At 43.9% G+C, this 19608-nt stretch overlaps 1 protein-coding gene across 5 annotated transcripts in view; it reads left to right on the top strand.

The window, feature by feature from the left end:
• Positions 1–19608, top strand: part of SERINC5 (serine incorporator 5) — a 55248-nt gene that overhangs the window by 8258 nt on the left and 27382 nt on the right. For all 5 annotated transcript variants that reach the window (XR_008463797.1, XR_008463796.1, XR_008463798.1 and 2 more), the window contains exons 2-7: positions 4934–5101; positions 12246–12424; positions 12742–12824; positions 15752–15845; positions 17411–17622; positions 18457–18552. Coding sequence is in view for 2 of the 5 variants with exons in the window: in XM_054185515.1 (XP_054041490.1) it covers positions 4934–5101; positions 12246–12424; positions 12742–12824; positions 15752–15845; positions 17411–17622; positions 18457–18552 (832 nt within the window). In the remaining 3 variants the exon portion in view is untranslated. The remainder of the gene's footprint in view (positions 1–4933; positions 5102–12245; positions 12425–12741; positions 12825–15751; positions 15846–17410; positions 17623–18456; positions 18553–19608) is intronic.

Here is a 19608-nt window from a genome sequence, read left to right as displayed (position 1 = left end):
TGAACCAGTGCACTAACGAAATGGTTGGCTTGCTGGAGGCTCTCTGCTGAATCTAAAAGTCTGATGGCAGGTGCGTAGCCGCTTCAGGGCGTTATTTGTGCAGGGCTGGCTGCTTTGCTCTTCCAGCCTGCTTGGATGCTGTGTGTAGCTGTGAGCCTAGATGTTGGGGTGTGTTTTTGACCAATGTTGCTGTTAACAGCTCGATGACCGCATTATGTGCAAATCTTACGGCCCAGATAATGCTGGTAGTCAAGTAATCAAGCAGTGCATGAAAAACTAAGCCTCTGTAGGCCCCTGTGAAAAGAAGCTTCAGCAAGGCACATTCCTGTGCTCCGCGGACAGGCCGTAAGGCATGCGGTCTCCTCGCCACACTGGCTGGGTGGCCAGTTGGGAGGGAAGAGATGAAACACTTAAGTCTGTGTTTCATTTAAGTATACACTTTTTTGTTTTTAATGTGCTCTTCTTTCCTTTGATTTTTACCATTTCTGCCAAAGTCTCCCAAAAGGAAGAGTGCTTTGTTGTGATAAGCTTGATACTTCCCTATGGTTTGTATATTTTAAAAATACCATACGCTATTTTGGGCAGTGATTCTGAAACTCCTCACTTGGTTTTAATGGCTACGCCAAATATTTTCTACAACCTTTGAGATTTTTTTGGAAACGTCTTTGGAAAATACCTTCTAAAAGTGTAACTGTCTGTACAATAGCATTGACTGCCTCTCAGTCTGTCTTGTATATAAACGGTTACGTGTGTGCTTAACATTACCGTCATACCTCATTCCACTGATTTATCAGATTGGATCGCAGCTTGCAAAAATCAAGACTTGAGTGTGTGGCAGATGTTAAGTGTATGTTGGTGGAGTATTCATTGTCGGGAGCTGATAGGATGTGTGCACGTTGGTAAACCTGCTTTTACCTTGTCCTGTTAACCTGTCTTACTCTTGTTAACCACAGGTACTCCCCAGCCTGGTGTGAGATAGGAGTGTGCAAATATGCCCAGGCCTGCCTGTACTCAAAAAACTGATTTGCATGGACTAGGGCTGTTATATAGCCTGCTTGCTTCTGTCCCTCACGGCGTGGATGTAAAAATTATTGTTCCCCTGCATTGACAGGACCCTACTGCACTCAAGTCAAAAGAGCTGGTAGGAAAAAGCCACTGAAATGTCTGCTCAGACATGAGGTCAAACCATGCGGGACTGCTGCGAGGCATTCCCCTCTGCTCTCCCCACTGTGCCCTCACTTGAAAGGGTAAAACTGTTTGTGCCATTGCGTGATAAATCATTAGCCAAGAAGGACTGATACATAATTTTTTAATTTTTTTTTTCTTTTTCTTATCCAGTAGGTTGCTTTGTTTGGTCAGTCTCACAGCAGAAACAACTGCCAGGGCTACTGAGGGTTGGTGCCAGGGTAGGCGTGAGCGAGGGGCTGACCGAGGAGAAAGGCTGGGGGGAGCCAGTGGCTGTTAAGCCAGCCTGGCTACCAGGGGAGGTGTCTGTGAAACTGCGCTTTGCGTATTTTTTTAACAGAGAAACTTCCCACACAGCTTTCCACAGCTGCAGCTGTGAAGGCCGTCAAGTCAGCCATCACCCAGGCAGGACAAATTGTGGGGCAGTCTGTTTTCAGGTGCAGTAGGTTGTCAAGTTTCAGGATCTTAGTGCTGGCACTGCACCCTTTTTGGGGTTTGAAAGAGTGTGACTGAGCAAAGCTGGTGGCCGGTTGACGTTGTGGAGGCCTGGTGTTGCCAGGGCTTAGTGTAAGGCTGATGGCAAGTATTTGTGGAAAGCGTAAATATTTCTGTAGTGTTTGTAATTGTTGTCAGACTGCGGTGTTCACCCAGTGAGGACATGTAGAGCTAGAGGAGGAGCTGGGGGGGGCTGTACTCGCTGCCTGACTTATAGGGGCCTGTGGATGAGAGAGACTTGAGACCAGAATCTGCTGCTGCGTGACAGGCTCCTGCCAGAGCAGCCTGGCTTTTGGGTGCTGTTGTGGGTTCTTGGGGACCCGAGACTAGGAAGGGTCACAGGACTTGGAAGGAACTCTGCAGGTACAGAGCCGGGTTTTCGAAGCCATCACAGAACTTGGGTTGTCTCTGTCCTGAAAACCACACAGCACCTTCCTTCTGCAGAACCCCTCCTTTGGAGGAGCTTTTGTTTAATGATAAGCTAAATCTGTTAAAGATTTATGACCTTAACTCACTTTGTTCCACAGCCCGTTTTTTTTTTTAACACAGGAAGAATTTGTTACGGGCTTGCACTTGGGTGCCCACCAGTGGGTCCCGAGCCCCTGGGCAGAGCCTTGCTGCAGTCAAAAGGCAGCAACGAGGTGAGATGGGCCATGGTCATGGTCAAGCATGTGGCATCACAGGGACTGCGTAGTTTAGCTGCACATCGACCACAACCTATTGACAGAGAACTGATTGTAGAGATGGGCTTTGAAGTCTGTCAGTGAAAGATAATATCTTTGAAACCTCTCGGGTCAGTAGGTTGCGGCCAGCGTCTTACTCGTTGGGACAGAGACTGGTTTCATTTATTTTTGGATTACACCTATTTCACTGCGGCCCACTCTAGAATGTAGTTAGTCATAAAAAGAATTTAAAAAAAAAAACCCAAAACCAAACACCAAATTTGGGACTGTGGCTGAATAACCTAATCAGCTTTCTATGGTGTCCACAGCTATTCAGAGTGCTTAAAGGAGTGCATCTGAAATAAGATGGTGACACTGGTATTTTTCACAAATATTGCCAATTTCTTTGGTATGTGCTCAGTATTAGAAACTATCATTAAAATCTCTCTAAGTAATGGGGAACAATGCATAAATGAGTTGTATATTCTATTTAAGGATTTGTTGCTTTAAATAGCAGCTCCAGGGACCCAGGACTGGAATAGCAGACACGTTGCTGGACGGAGATGAGGTTTCACTGGCAGAACTCTCTAGCACCTGGCTTAGGAAAATGTTGTTCCCCTTAAAAACGCCAAAGCTGCATACCTCTTTATTGCTGTACTATAGTTTTTAATGTTATGGTGAGTATGGCCAGCAGTTGAAGTTCATCGTGGATATTTTGGATCTGGCTGACACAGATGGAAAGGACCCTTAGTCTTTCTCCTTTCATTTTTTTTTCCATAATTCTGAAGTGGAGGGATTATACTTTTCCGGTATGTTTTTGTTTTGAAATGTTGTTATTCCATTTGTTTGCTGAATCAGTAACTTGCCATAGCTCCCTTATTTCTTGGACTTGTTGTTGATGCTGTAAAAGTTAACTCAGTTTCACCACATATAAAAAATAAAATTGCCATTCAGTCACCACTGCCTTCTATTTTGAAAGTATACTTGCATGATGTGTTTATGCACGTAGTATTCTTAATTTCCAGCTCTGGTGCCAACATGAGCCCATTCTGTTTATTTCCCACAGTGGGAGCTTTGTGTGTTTTGGGGAGGATTTCTGTTCTGCAGCAGCAGCAGTTTTAGCAGCTGCGTGCTTTGAGGCCCCCGTCTCCTCTGGGGTGAGATCCAGCGGTGAACTCAGAGAAGGGCAGAGTGGGAGCCAGGTTGGACTGTCCCTGTTCTGTGTCTTCTGCAAACTGAAGAGCCATCATGGAGCAAGGCAAGGTGACTTTCAGCCCCTTTCTGTGGGGCTGAAGGCAGGAAGCCTGCGCTTGGGTGTTGCAGCAGATGGTCATGGCAAGGAAGTGATAAGCTGGGAGTCTTTTCAAGACACTTCTTCAAAAGGTTTTGGGGTCTTTGATCGACCAGTCTGGTTTTGAGACTCTGTGGAGTTATATCAGATGTGTGTGTCTGCAAACACACACATGACAGTCATTGATGCTGGAGGAGAAGGTGTCCTGGGAGGAAAATGGCACATGGTGGTTTAGCGCCTGAAGGCACATAGTGAAGTTTGCCTGGATGACTCAAATGTGGTGCTTGTGCGTTTTGAATCCCTTGGTAAGGGCTAAGAAAAGCCATCCGTCTTGTATAACTGCTTGCTAGAAAGGGGGGGGGGGGGGGTCCTCTGAGCATCCCTGCAGCCCCTCCGAAGGCTGAGGAAACACCAGGAAAAAGCAGCCTTGGTGTGCTCAAGCCCCTGTTTTGCCAGTGCATCACCCCTGTGCTACACACTAGCCACAGGGAGACCCTCAAAAATGGGAGTGCTTAGGGGTAAGGTTGCTCTGAATCAGCAGCAACGAGACCTGGAAGAGAGGTTCCCTGCTCCTGGCCACCTGCTGATATCCAAAAATCCCTCCTGTGGTCACGGCTGCTGGGTTAAGCATGGTATCCATATGAAGCTGCTGCCTATTGCAAGGAAGGCCCTGGCCAAGGAGCTTATGTATAAAAATAAGGCTTGTATTTCTATTTTTATATATGACTTTTCTAAAAGCAGAAGTCAGGGAAGGTGAATCCAGCTTCTTTGAAAGTTAATGATACTGTTGACAGCAAGGAAATAATGAGCATCAAGCTGGATCCCTTTCAGGGTTTATTCAGTACCTTTTTCACTGTTGAATGAGACAATTATGTACTTTTTGCTATGCTGCTTGGTTTTTGTCTTGGTGGACTCCGTTGCAGGTAGAAAAGAACTAAAAGAGCGTCTTGCAGGAAATAGAGCGTCACCATTGTAGTGCCTGTTCTGCTGGGTGAAACATGTCAGCACCGCGAACTGCACAGACCTAGCAAAGAGCAGGATTAAGTAATTGGGAGCAGTTCCTCCTCATCCTCTTCACTCTCATCCTTAGCGTGTGGGAAGCTAGAAACTGATGTGCTTAAACCTAGTGACTTTTGATAAACAAGACAGTCTGCTTCCACTTAAGTGCTGCTCAGCTGGGAGGAGAGGACTTAGGAAATTCTGGAGTTTTACAGGAAGTCTCCCAGCTTCCCTGTCTGACTTTTGCAATAGAGCAAAAGGCAATGATGGAATGACTTGTGTTTTTTGTCTTACTTTCCAGTTGGCCTGCTGCTGTGGTACTGCTGCTTGTTTCTTGTGCTGCAAATGCTGCCCCAAGATAAAACAGTCAACCAGCACCCGCTTCATGTATGCGCTTTACTTCATCCTGGTGACTATCATCTGTTGTATCATGATGTCAACAACAGTAGCTAACGAAATGAAAACGCACGTAAGTAAGACAGCTGAACATACCGCTGCGCCTGGAAGGAAAGGGGGCTCCTTCCACAGCTCTTCATGTACACGGGCGGTCAGTTCCCTCCACCCATCTACTTCCAAACCCAGACGGGATGATTTTCCTTGCTCAGCCTCTTCCTGTCGGTTGCTTACCCGTCGGGTGTGTTTCACAACAGGAAGAGTTGAGGGTCACAGGACTAGCAGCCTTCCTCCTCTTTCATCGTGCAGAAACGCACTGCAGCAAACCCATCCCAGGTTTGCTGCACGGGTAATGTCACTAGAGGCGTGTTAGGGAATGTGTTAGTGTTTTCTACTGTAATGTGTTAGGGAAGACGTTACAGTAGAAAAATGGGTTCAGTCTAACGTTGGGTTCATCTCTGGCAACTTGTTTAGTAGCAGAAGCAGCGAATTAGAAAACAACTCCTCAAGTGTTGCATTTATAATTTTAATTCTGTGTTCTTGGTGTTGTGTGACAGACTACTGCAGTGCCCTTTGCTGCGGATCCTTTACAAGGAGTTTTCTTCAGTGTGTGTTGAGTCATCCTGTTCACATGGTCTCTAACCACAGCAAATATTGTTCATCTCTAATTGTCTTTTTAATTAAAAAGCTTCAAAAGCATGAGAGGAGCTGTGGCTAAAACTAGATTTTAAAACTGAAGTTTCTTTCAGAGTCTTAATATAACTTTCCTAAGCTAAATGCTTACCAGCCTGCTTGCAGTTACACACTAGACCCATTGTACCACATCTTCGGTTTGATTTCTTAAGCCACCCAAGTTGCTCTCAGTAGCACAGATCCTCTCTCTTGCCCCTTCTACAAGAAGAGAAGTCTGTTTCTAAGTAGAGGGAACAATGGCTGGATTGCGCAATTCTTAAATATTTAGTTTGTGCATCAAACTCTGCATCAGGCCAGCTTCGAGCTTCTGAATGTGCTTGCCCTGGAGGTTCAGAAAGCTTGCCTTGCTGCGGGCATCTAGCTGTTTTGTGTTACCCTCCCAAGAGGGAGTGCGCTGGGTGCACAGTTAAGGCTGTTTCCCCACTTAACCAGTTGCTGGTCAAGTTGATGCCCTGCTTACCTTCTGCGCTTGACTTTCAATTGTCTGTGAAACACTTTCCCCCACAGCAGCCTGGATCCAGAAGCTGGTGGTAGCACCCTGTGCCGGCAACTCAAATGAACCAGCGGCCTTACAGTGGGGCTAGTTTGAGGGTTTCTGCGCTCTGCTGCCAGTGATGTTTCTTTCTTCCCATTGTGCCCTCTTTGTGTGTTCTGTCCTAACTTTCTTTCATTTAATAGCACTTTGCTTGAGTTATCCTAGTGCCACCTTCTTACCCCCAGCCACCAGAAGTTGCTGGCAGCCCTGTAAGAGCATCCAGTATGGACAGGGTGCTTGCCTGTGAGCTGCAACTTAAAAACTGTTCAACATGTGTGTGCTGAAATTGCTTGCCAGGAATTACTTTGACTTACTAGATGCTTAGCTTGGCAATAAAGTTGAATAACCCAAGGAACTCAAGTGTGGGAGACAAATTACGAGCTCATATCCAAATTTCATAAAGTCATTTTCCATCAGTAGTGTGGTTTTAATGCAACTTGTATCCCTAACAAAAAATACTCGCTCTTTATCCAACAGAAAAGTGATTCAAGAAGCCTTCAACAACATGCTTTTCAGTATTGCCAAATTTCTTTTCCAGTTCATAGTCTTGAAAGCTCAGTGTGGGAAGAAATGGCACAAAGAGTAGCTGTTAGCGTGAAGTGGAAAGATAATCACCCTCTTAATTTAGAGCATTTGATGTCTTTGAATGGGAAATGGACCATCTGAAAGTAGGCTTTCTTTGTCTGCTCTCTAATTTAATAATTATGTTCGGGGCTGTTAAATGTTCAAAGATTCCTGAAGTTAATTCAGCCCAGTTGCAGTAGAGTGCACCTTCAAAATATTTGTTCAGACTTACCAGTCTCAGCTTCCCAATGACGAACTGTGTTCTGAAAGTGCTGGGCACTTACTGATTCCTTGGCTTTTGGCTGGATCGTGGAGCACTCCTAGCTCCTGAAGCAGACTGTAAGCAAACACTTTGCATAATGCTTCTAGGACTTCACCCTCTCTTTCTGGAGAGAAGAGAGAAATTTAATTTATTTTAATTAGAATTTTTTAATGTTTATATTATAATAAAAAATTAAAATTTAAAATTTTAGTGCAGTCCTTTATGGAGCCATAATCCTGGCAGGGAACTGTGTATCTGGTTTACCAGGTTAGAGAACAAAAATTTATGCTGATGTTCCCTGAAAGGAATCTATCCCTTGTCAATGAGAGGCTTTTTTTTGTTGATTGGCTATAAATTCCCAAGTCTAAAGTAGTTCTAAAAGTATTTATTGTAGTGCTTGGTCCTCTGGCATTATTTTGAGAGGAGGCAACAGCAAATGTACATCTCTTATGGACACCTTAAACAGAAACTTTAAAAAGTTTGTATCTGTTTTGCAGTTTTTATCTACCCCCATAGTCATACATTCTGTCTATTAAAACATGTTCAGGACAGTTTTTCAGTTCCTGAGGTGCAGACTCTGTGGGTGCCAGCCCAGAGCTGAGGACCTGCTCTGTGCCCTGCAACATGTCTGGAAAAATGAGGCACTGTCCCAGGGAGCTCAACTTCCACATCCTCACCAAAGCTGGCAGGTAGATGAAACCATGTGTTAGTGGAAGGACACCATACCTGTGGAGCATTTGGTTTCAAAACCTTGGTTCCTAATCTAAACAGCAGCATTTTGAGAATATCATATGTTGTGCTGAGCCTTAAGAATTGAACAGTGTCTTTCGCAGGGAGGGGGGTTTGCTGTTGTTTTCACTCTTCTTCCCCGTCTCCTGAGCTGTTCCTGCACCCACAGGATGTCAAGAGAGAGAGAGACCCAAAGGGTTAAATTCTAAAAAATGTGCAAAGAAACCAAGGCATTTGTGTTTGATCTCTGGGGAAGAAGCAAGAGGCAGTGGAGGGTGGGTAGGGAAGGAGCGGACAGTTTTGACCAGGAAAATATTTTGACTAGTAGCATGTAGAATAGATTTCAGAGCAGCAAGGTTGTGTATCAAGGCAAAAGATGGGGTAGAGCATACATCAAGGCACGAGGGCTTCGGTGATAGGGACAGAAAGACAGAAAAGACCAATATGCAGTTACACAAAATGGTTTAGAGACTTGATGCTGTTGCAAAAATAAGCAAAGCAGGACCCAACTTGAAGACGTGCTTTTATGCCTTCATCCAGGTTTTTTTTCTGTTATTCTGTTTTTTTTGAGAAACTGGTACAACTTTACTCACAAATGTTCTATTGAGGCAAACCCTTGCATTTCACAGGCTTTCAAAGGATAATTGAGAGAAGAAAAGGGAGATAATTTTTTTTTTGTCTGTTGAAATAATGTTTCGATTTATATTTTTAATTACATTTTTAATGCTAAAGCTGTTTCAAAACTAGTGGTTTCACCCTGAAAATATCCATGTCCTACTTAAGTAATGAAAGGAAAAATAAGAAAGATGTTTTCAGGAAAACAACCACCAGTAAAAACCAGTTCAGTTGTGTGAAAGCATTTCAGTTCTACATGGTTCCATGTTCTGGCAGAGCATGCTTTCAGGCTCGTTTCCCCAGCTAGGTTTATATTTTGGCCCTGAACTGCATTATATTATGTTAAAACCCAAATTTGCTACCAAAAGTGAGGTTTTTAAGTGCAGATGCCCATTGCCTATTTCTAATGAGAATTTAGCCATAGATGCAAGATGGCGTCTGTTTTAGTCTGATTGTTTTTTGGTTTTCTATTCCATTTCTCAACTGCTCAAGACAGGCGGTTTTACCTGGGTTTTGTGCCCTTGTCTTCCCATCTACACAGATTTTCTTTCATACTTCCTCCATTTCCGTAACAAAGTCCGTCTGCCACATTCTCCCTCTGTTGGATGAGGAGATCCAGATGAAAGCAGTCTCCTTCGGGCTCTTCAGGCCCATTTCTACACGCGTCTTCCTTCCTGTTCCCCATCTGACGCTATTTCCCGTGCTCCTGCATTCACACGTTCGGGTGCAGGCAGACCCAAGCTCAGAGGTGGCCAAGCCCCAGCTGGCTGGAGCCTGAACGTGGTGTGGCCGTGTTGGTTTGCTTCTTGCACTGCATTGATGTCGGGCACAAGCAGCTCGCAGTGAGGGGAAAGCAAGTTCAAGGCAGTCTGTCCCTGTTTCTGTAGATGTTGCCATCGTCTCAAAGGGTTTCACTGCACTTGGAAAGTTACCGCCTTTGCTGTGATAACATCATTGCTTGTGCAGCAACCGAGGCGTTTTCTGAGCGGATACTGAGTTTCTGCAGGAAGAATGTTTTGTCCCCTACTCAGAGGCTGAAGAATTTAGCTTACGTTGCTTCTAAAGGTTAAAAGTAGATATTCCACTATATCAAACTTGGCAAATCACTAATTCTTGAATTTAACAGCTGGCAAAACTGCCCAGCAAATGGAAAGTCTGGTAAATCACATGGGCTGGGCAGGCTGCTCAGCAGCTGGACATGTTTCAGAGATACAGAATTTAAAAAAAAAAAAGAACTAGTCTTTTTTAACGTTCAGTGAAGAAGTCACATAAGCCTTGACAAATTGTTCCCAGAAGTAGACCATCCTCTCACGAAAACATGCTCTTTTCATTACATCAGCCCTTTTGTCCCCAGCATTGTGCTTGTGTTTATTATCTGCCGGGGTCCCCAAGAGTTTGGATTTATTCTTGTTTTGTTCCTTCAGGATCATGGTTCTCCAAAGAGGGCATTCCATCCCACAGGACTATTCCTGTGGCCATCACTTATTACTGCGTAGTGTTGTGCATACTACATGACGGCTGAGCTCTTTGTTGCTTATGTATGCACAAACTGAGCTATTGTTCTTGTGAATCCATCTATTTTCTCTCAGCCAGATTCGTAAGGAAATGACTACTAAATGGAGAAAAGAACATATAGGGTCAAAAATCCTATCCAGATCTCTGTAGAAACCTATGCAATTAAAGAAGATGCCCATTTACAGTTACCCAGGGATCTGTTTTTAATTGGCTAGTCGGTTAATCAAGTTCCATGGTATTTTTTTGTTTTGTTCCGTAAGTCTCATAAGCAAAATGCTGCTTGGTACCAAGTACAGATATTACTGAAATCTGTCTCCTTGGTCAGTACTATCATCTATATTAAACAAATATCTGATTTTCTTAGAAATATTGTTAGTTCAATATTATGCATCTTTTTAATCTCTGCTGACTGATGGTTATTATAGGCAAAGAACTGGAAAGCATTAATTGATAGCCCAGTTGCTTTCCCTGGCATTGTTCTGGCCTCTTGGCTTGCCCTGGCATCACTGTGGCATTGATAGGTCTCAATTATTCCAGTCAATCCATTTGCTTGTTTTGAATGCTGGCATGTTTGCCCAATCTGACATTTCATTGCCCTTCAAGACCTGCGAAAGGCATCACTGATGCTCCAGACAATTTCTCAGGAGCTCTCTAAAAACTCTTGGATGTGAGTTAGCCAGAGCTGCTTGTTTACAGCTTCTTACACAGTGTCTGCTCAACTCTCAGTTACTTCTGAAAGAGCATCTCAGAGTGGCCCGGCTTGAATCTGTTCTTGGAACGCCATGCAGCTGCGTTGAGACCTGCCTTTCATCTCCTCGGATGGTTCTGGCCCGCCTAGGATCAGCTCACTACTGTAGTTAGGTTTACTACCTTTAGCACAGCAATTTGGTGTTGCTGCGAGGTGCTAAAATATTTGCTCCTTTTGGGAAACTGCTAGGAGGGTTGTCGAGCTCCTGACCGGTTTGGGTTACTGGCATGGGATGGGAAGTTGCATACCCTGCTGAGGGAATCAGGCTTTCAGAGCCTGGTGGCTGGAAGACAGCAGTTTACGTGTTTATCCCTTTTTTCCTGCATCTCAGATGGCTTTCTACCCAGCTGGGAACACTGCCTGATTGCTTGCTCTGTTTGTTCTCTCCCTGTCCTGGTTTTGTGTCCTGACCTGCCTGCTGAAGGAAGGAGAGACTCCTATCTTTGACAATTTCTTGGAAATGTTCAGGGATGGTGTTGCCCACAATCTTTGTATATTTTTCCTAAGCAAAATCTGGCCTGGCTGAATGCTTTCTGAAGTCGGATTCCCATTTGCTTTGCCCAAGTTATTTAATTGTGCATGTTGTGTCCTGGCACACGTTGTCTTCTGTTTTCTCCAGTTACCTGTGCAGGTAGCAGCGATCAGCTCCGGAGGGTTTGATATGTTGCTCGACTGGTCTCACCAGCCTCAGCTGAGGGCTGTGAGCATACAGAGAGGCCATTCTTTCTTTGAAATGAACAGTGGTTTTCTAATTAAACGCCTGTATTTCTGAGCAGCTGAATGGCTTCCTGGCTGCGAGGGTGGGGTGTCTGCACAGAGGCACCCCACAGGAGTGGGTCCTGGCCACATAGACCTGATTTTTTAAGCACGCAGCATCATGTCTGCCTGGTGAAACCGAAGCCAAAATGTGCAGCTGTTTGCTTTTCCCTGGTGGCAAGAGCAAGGCCTCAAAGGCAAATATTTAACAAGTCAAGAGAAAGGTGGAATTTTCCTGCCTCTCTGTTAATTTAAAACAAAATCAGGGCAACTGGCACAAACTCCCTTTCAGAGGCTGTGACGGAGGGAAGGGGGCTTGCTGCCTCTGTGCTTCTTGGGTGTGCTTCGGTCTACGTTTCCACCAAGGGCAGCATAAGCCAGAGCTTCCTGCCCTGTGGCCCCCTTCATGCCCCTCTGGCTGGTAAAACCACTGGTATGGCTCATGTAAACTGGATTACTGAAGCAAAGTCTTTTGCTGTAAAGCATGGAAAGAAGGGAGAATGTGTCCCCCATGTGAGGGGATAAGCAATAAGGGGCAGGGATGGCTTAAGCCAAGAGGCAGATGGACTTGTACCCCAAAGCACCTGGAAGGAGTTGAGAGTGGAGACTCTGGAAAACTCCAGTGCCTTTTGTTTTACATTTCTTTATGTCCCTTGAACCCTTAAATCCAGGCTGAGGGGTATCAAAAGTGAAAGGTGTTAAATGAAGCCATGGAAAAGTCGGTGTTGCGTCGACATAGACGTGCTTGATTACAAGGAGCCCTGTGTCCTATCTAATGGCTTGTAACGTGTTATGCTTTTCAGATTCCCTTCTACAAGGAGATGTGCAAGGGTATTCAGGCGGGTGAGATGTGCGAGAAGTTGGTGGGATACTCTGCAGTGTACAAAGTCTGTTTTGGAATGGCCTGTTTCTTCTTTTTGTTCTTCTTGTTCACTATCAAAATTAACAGCAGCAAAAGCTGCCGAGCTTACATTCATAATGGGTGAGTATTTGATTGCTTAGTTTCCATTTCTCTTTACAGGTTTGATTGCTTAGTTTCCATTTCTCTTTACAGGTTTGTGCTGCCTATTTTCTAGTTGGGTGTAGCAACAGGCAAAAAAAAAACCCACACCAAAACAAAACAAAAGTTGATTTCCTGCTTTTGTCAAGTGAAAACTAACTAAAGTGGCAATCAGTCATCAAAGGCTCTTTTTTCTCTTGTTGGGCTTGAAATAGAGATTTCGTATGGTACTTGAGCTGAAGACCTCTAATTCCTATTACAACCAGATGATTTATTTTTTGTGTCCTCCTTTTGTCCAGATTCTGGCTCATTAAACTCATACTTCTGGCAGCAATGTGCTCAGGAGCCTTCTTCATTCCTGATCAGGACACTTTCCTCAATGGTACGTCTTTCTTGTTTTGTTATGCTGCTTTGTTCTGTACTACCTTGTGCGTGGTTATAAATCCTAAAGGTCTGATATGTGTGAATATTGCCATATTTCTTCAAGTAAAGCCAGTATAGTCCAGGTGCAAAAGGAATATTCGGAGTTGTTTGGGGGAAACTCTGCATGGACAGAGTACGTGGCCTTCGTGTGAATGTGCAGTAAAAGCGTGGTTTTTTTCTGATCAAGAGCGGGCCAGCTGGGTAGGTAAAAATACGACTGCAGTGCTGCCTTGCAGATTGTTTAAGCAGCAGGGAGCTGTAACGGTGCACAAGAAGTTGTTCACTGAAGAACCCAAAGCTGCGTGTTAGTTTGGCATGTGCAGGTGGCTCTGCTGTAGCACATCAGCCAGGGACTGTGCTGCCAGGTGGAGAGGTGCCAGTGCTCAAGGGGGCATGGTGACCTGCTGGGCACTGGTGTTGGCTGCCTGGAAACCTGCAAAACCACAAAAGAATTTGGGATATTGTTAGCCTTTCAGGCCAGTGGTATAAAGGCAGTAAGATAAAACTAGACTTCTTGGGGCATGTTGCAAGTGCTCTGCTGAGCACTCTGCCATGCCTGAAGCATTTCCAGTTTTGGAAGACGCCATGGCACCGCACAGGAATGCTGGTACTGTCCCACTGCTAAATGTCAGCTGTGGGGAGGGACTTCTCACAGGCCCCTTGTGGGCTAGGAGCAAAACATCCTGGTAATACTGAGGTGAGTTTGTGCTCTTCAGTTTGCCAGGTACTTGTAAGCCCTAAAGCTGTTGAGTCTGGGCGGACGGAAAGGGATGGGATCAGTAATGCAAAGGAGAAGTTGTGTCTGATGGCTGCTTCCACTAAGTCTTGCTTCGTTACCTGTGTTTTCAACACTAATCTCCTCTAGCCAGCGTGTTTTAAAAGGGGAAGAAGGAGTAAACATGAGGGAAGAGAATAGACATACCATGAGCACACTGCTCTGGGAAACTAAGGTAAAAATCACTTCAAGTAAACCACTGGTAGGTGTGATTCAGCTTCTTGGTTTTGTAAGTGTTTGTTTGGTCCTGGTTCAGTTTGATGCCCCAGAAGTGAAGGGCTCCTTATCCCTCTGCAAAGTCACTGGATGGCTGTATGTGCTTGTCCTCAGTATCTAATCACTCTTTGGATTAGGAAGATGTAGCAGTGCAAGGCATTGTTCTCATGAGCAAGTGAGACCGCCTGTCATCTTTGCAAGCAACCCTTCTCATGGTGAAAAGTCATCAAGAAATGAAGTGTTTGGGGAAAAAGGGAAACAGGACTTTTTGTGCTGATTAGACCGCTGTTTCTCAACAGCAGTCTAACCTAGTGTGGAGGTACAGCATAACAAGCGTTCTTCCCCAAATTAGCTGTTGACTTTTCCGTCTAAAGCTGTTTTCTGCACATCCCACTAAACTGTCCTCCAGTCAGCCCCTGAATTTGAGATTTACAGATGGTTTGCATATTTTGTGGTTTTGTTTTCTCTTTTTTTTTTCCCCTCCAATCAAGAAACTTGCACTGTCCTTTTTTTTTTTTTTGAGCATTTTCCCAGCTTTCTTATTTTTTATCAAAAAAAAAAAAAAAGCAGCTCTTTCCATGTTTCCCGTTGGAAACTTGGCAGTTTGTTAGTCATGGAGGAGGAGTATTACGTGCAAGCACTAGGTCTGTGTGGGCTGTAGTGTTAACTCCACGCTGGCCAGGCTAACCTTCTCTATGATGGATCCGTAAAACATCCCACAGTGTCCTGCCTGTGGCAGTGGGGGATCCTGAGAGTTTGGCTATTCAATTACTCACTCCATTGGTGGTCTGCTTTTTCTTACTCTCCCTTTCCAAAACACACATGCAAACCTAGTTCCCAGCCTATTTTTTATGTACTTTTTCACATGGTATCTTCTTCTATTTTTTGGTTTATTTGTTTGTTTGAAGAACAGCATGCTTATCAAGTGCATACAATACATTTAGTAAAACCAGACAAGTGGCATTTTTGATTGCTTCCAAATGAGTTTATGGTACAGTAAAAAAAATAAATAAATCTCTACATCATCTGCTAAGGATAACGTGCCCTGACTGGTCTGTTCTTCCACTTCACTTATACAAGCTTTTTTTCAAGAGGAAAACACAATGGTGGGATATGGCTGAACTTTGCTAATGCACTTCCTTGGTCTTCTTCACTGAAATCAGTGGCACACCCAGAGTCATTTATAGGCTGTGCCCTGCACAGCAGCACAAGCTGTATATGCAACTAAACACTTAAATAGGTATCTGTATTTCCTCAGAGACTTCTGGTGTTGCACATAAGAGATCTGTTGTCTGAAGTATCCAAACAGCTACCCAAATATAGTATATGTAGGTCAATGGTTAAGTCGTCAAATAACCTGTCTTAAAACTAGTCAGTGAATACCAACTGTTCCCATCTCTTTGGGAGTGGCTTGGGACAGCATTTGTAAATGGATAAGCCCCACCTTTGTTTTTCTGTGGTACTGGAGTCTGGAAGAGAAGAAATTGCCCTTTTTAGTACAGGGTTCCAGTACCTTGCAATTTCAGGGTTTAGATTCCTGTGAAATGCCTTCACACCACCTCCCTCCTGCCGTTCACAAATAAAGGTGTCAGTATTTTCTGTCTGAATGTAGTAACTCATAGCGTCCACAAAAATTCTCTAGGTTAGGGAAACTCAGTCAATGTCCTAACAGGCTTACTTTGAAAGTGTAGGAGGGTGCAAGCTGAATTCATCAGGGAGCTAATCTTGAGCTAGCTGAGCTGGCCTTTCAGCTGAAATCTCTCATCTCCTGCTACATCTGTGGGCTTGAGATATTCAAACCGTGTAATGGCTTCACTGCATAGACAATAATTCCATTTTTTCTCAAGGGAAAGGCAACTGCAGTTTGACCTATTTTCTGCCTCTCTGCCTTGCAGCCTGGCGCTACGTAGGAGCAACAGGAGGTTTCCTTTTCATTGCCATTCAGCTCATCCTGCTTGTTGAGTTCGCACACAAATGGAATAAAAATTGGTATGTGTTGGGCAAGTAGTTTTTCACATAAAATTCTGGTGGACTCCTGAATAATACATTTCTTGGAACAAAGAATTTTAAAGTAACATGGATGTAATTTCTGAAAGAAGACACTGTAATGTCAGTATTTAGAGCTGTTTGTCTTTGCTTCATCCACTTTATCATTCCCCAGTGGATATGTTTCTTCCTTATTCACTTCTGCTGATTTATTCTTAACCTGAATTGCTCTGCTTCCAATAAGCAGTAGCAGGTTGGGATGTAAAAATCTCTTACTTTAGGTCATTTTATATGAAAATATATGTGCTAAGAAACAGAGTGGTGCAAGAAAATAAAACTGGATTTTCCAAATGTAACAGTGAAACTGAATGCAGTGATGTAAACTGGTAAATCCTGCTTTTTTGTGTCAGCTTAATGCACTTTTTTTTTTCCTCTACATGAGAACTGCTACTTTCTCTTCAACTCTTTTGCTTTCATCTAAATTTGCAAGATTCCATTATCAACCCACATTCTGGCATTGACTTAATTTCTGGTTTAAGCATGTTTGCTCTTACCTTCCTAGCCCTTAGACTCTCATCAATTTAAAATATTTAAATTTTCCTCCCACATATACGCAAGAACTCCTACCTCCACCCTTTCTGTCTCTCATTTCTTCCTCTACAAACCTTTGCAGTCCTCTTTTGTTCTAGTTAGCATACTGACTGCTAAGAGAGAGTTTTGGCAAGCCTTTGGGCTTTGTTAGATATCTGTTTTCAGGGAGGAAGAGGTGAGATCTCCTTACACCACACGTGTTGTTACTGCTAATTACAGCAGGTGCTTTTCTATGGATGAAAGATTTGCAGCAGTGGCATTTAACTTTAGCACTCTCTATGTTAGATATTCTTTTAAAATAAGTCATGTTTCCACAGAACAAAACACCACCACCAAAAAAACCCTTCCATACATCAAAAAGCCCTTTGTGCCAAAACAACTTTTTTAGTAGCTACTCCTCATTCCCAGTGATCTTTGCAAGAAGTGCTTGGAAGGTGAAGAGAGGGAAAACAAGATGGACCATGCTTTAGCTGGGGAGACTGATGAGATAGACCCAAATGCGTAGGAGGCTTTTTGAACAAAAGGGTAGTAAAACTGTCAAGGTAGCGCAAGGGGTGGAGGAGAGGCTGTGCCACACAATATGCCTTTGCTGTCCTTGTGTGAAGAGTGCTGCTCGCTAGCTGCGCTTGGGGCACTCCGAGTTCCTGCTGAGGAAATCCTTGAAGTATTGAAGTGAGCTGAGATGCGCTGATGGGGGCTGATCCCAGAGACTGGGAGTTCTAGGAGTCACGCTGGGCTATAATTACAGAAACAGCCGGGCAAGGTAATACTGAAGATAAACACTAACGCTAAGGAATGTTTCCCTCTGTTTCATGGGAGGACCCTTGCAAGGGCCTGTGTTGGTGTAGTGATGTAGACATGCTTCAGGAAAGTAAGCACTGTCTTTTGTGTTTGAGGATATGAACTATTCCGCTATTAGAATTTTACTTTTTGGGGAAGGGAAGACAAAGATAAGGTGCTTCTCTCTCTCCCCCCAGGACTGCAGGTGCAAACCACAAGCAGATGTGGAATGGTTTGCTCGCCCTGGTGACTCTCATCTTGTACTCCGTTGCTGTGGCAGCCCTGGTCCTCATGGCTCTTTTCTACACACGCTCAGAAGGCTGCATGTACAACAAGGTCCTGATCGGTGTTAACGGCGGCCTGTGTCTCTTTGTGTCGCTGGTGGCCATATCGCCCTGTGTCCAGAATCGTGAGTCCACTGACCTCTTCTCCTTTGGGGTTTCTGGTGCTGTCACAGTTGTGTGCCTGGAGGCTGAGCCGTGTTCTGGGCAGAAAGTCTCATGATAGTTCAGAGCCGGTGCTGCTCTTGCCCCTGTCCCTTTATCTACACTGTGACATGCTGTTGCTGATCATCAGCTCAGCTGTTAAAACTACAGAGGTGTGAGACATTTTGTGTGTGCCATCAGACAGTCATGCTGTAAAGAAAGCTTATGTGCTGATGGCTGGTATTGTGTTATGGAGCTTACACAACTCTTGCAGTGGTAGCAGTGAAGGTAATAGCTGTCAGACTCATTCACCACTGTTTTACCATTTGCTTTTGACTGCTTGTGATTTACCATCTGTAAAGTTTGGGTCTGGAGGAGCTGACAGTAGTATTTCATGCTTTGGTATATTTTATGTGTGCTGTTAGTATCTTGCATACATTGGGCCTGGAAATAGTAATTTGAGTGACTCCAACACAAATTTTGCAGGCAAATAAAACTATCATAGCAGCTTGTCAATAGCTTTTGGAAAGCTGATGCTTTTGGCAAGAGCAGTGGGGTGATTCTTTACTTACGTGGTAATCTTTAATACCTTTCTAAAACAGCTGGCAGAACTAAAGGGCAGACTCTTTTCTCTTTACATGCCAGTGGAAATGTATCTAAACTGCCTCAAAGACTTATGAACTGCTTTACATAAAACATAAAAGATATTCTTCTTTTCTGAAAGGTATTAATGTACTGTTCTCTGAAGGATATGAGCTTCTTCTTCAGTTTGTTAAAATGTCTGCAAAAATCACTTCTTTTCCTCTTTCTTGGTAAAGGCCAGCCCCATTCTGGTTTGCTGCAGTCAGGAGTTATCAGTTGCTACGTTATGTACCTCACTTTCTCAGCCCTATCCAGCAAGCCACCAGAAACTAGTAAGTTATCTAATGCTTTATGTAAATTCTTTTAGACATGCCACGTATTAAAAGCAAGGATTAAGCAAACCTGAATTAATGTATTCAGGGATGTAGCAGTGCTGGGCTTGGTCTGTTCAGGCACATGCAGAAGAAATTGCAAATACTAAAAATAAATCTGTGCTACAGAGAGACCGTGCAATTGACACTCTCCATTTACCTTAAACGCTTTGGTGTAGGGGAGCTTAACTTACCTTGGGTGAGTTGCATCTGTTGCATGAGAGCAATTCCAGCCTGTTCCCTACGGACCAATTTCCCAGTCTTGTAGCCTGTCCTTCGTGTGGCAAGTGCATGTTCTTGTATGACAGTAAATGACTAAAGATGTAACATGTTTGATCACACAATGGGGAAGGAGTTGGAACAAATGACTCTTGGATGCCTCTGTAAGAAGCTGGGTGATCAGCTCCATCCAAAAGTTTACTAGGTCCACCTAGTTAGTAGGTGCTGGTCATCAGAGCAGATACTAAAATGACTCTTTTCTCCTAGAACTGGTTTGCTAGATAGCCTTAGCTCGAGCAAAAACTTCATTATCATTTCTCTTTGGGTTTGAGAGGAAACATTCTGAGAAAGGACTTGGGGTAATGTTGCAGTTGTTTGAGATGATGCTGTTCTTCAGCAGTTCCTGTACTCCGCTTGCCTTCTAACTATTGCCTTTGCAAGCCAGGAGTAGGGGACTCCCTCGAGTTTTAAGTTCTTCACACTATGAAAACACAGCAAGATGTTGTAAGCACAACTCAAACTGTTTCCTTTTCCCAGCTAACCATCAGATTCACCTATTTGGACAGGGAGCATTCTCTTCACTTACAGAATATGTTTCTGGTTCAAGTTAGTAATGCTAAAAACCCTTCTTTATTATTGCTCAAATTTTAGTGTTGAATAGTTGAAACAACAATAACGAGAGGAAAATAATTCAGTTGGCAGGAAGGAGAAGTTTTTAAAAGACACCTCCCAAGAAGAAAGGGGGGAGATGGAGGAAAGAATCTCTCGCTGTCACATTTGTGTAGGCACAGACACACA

Source organism: Rissa tridactyla, chromosome Z (genome assembly GCF_028500815.1).
Source record: "Rissa tridactyla isolate bRisTri1 chromosome Z, bRisTri1.patW.cur.20221130, whole genome shotgun sequence".
Classification (NCBI taxonomy): Eukaryota; Metazoa; Chordata; class Aves; order Charadriiformes; family Laridae; genus Rissa; species Rissa tridactyla.
The sequence above is the reverse complement of the archived record's forward strand: the minus strand, read 5'-3'. Positions and strand labels throughout refer to the sequence as shown.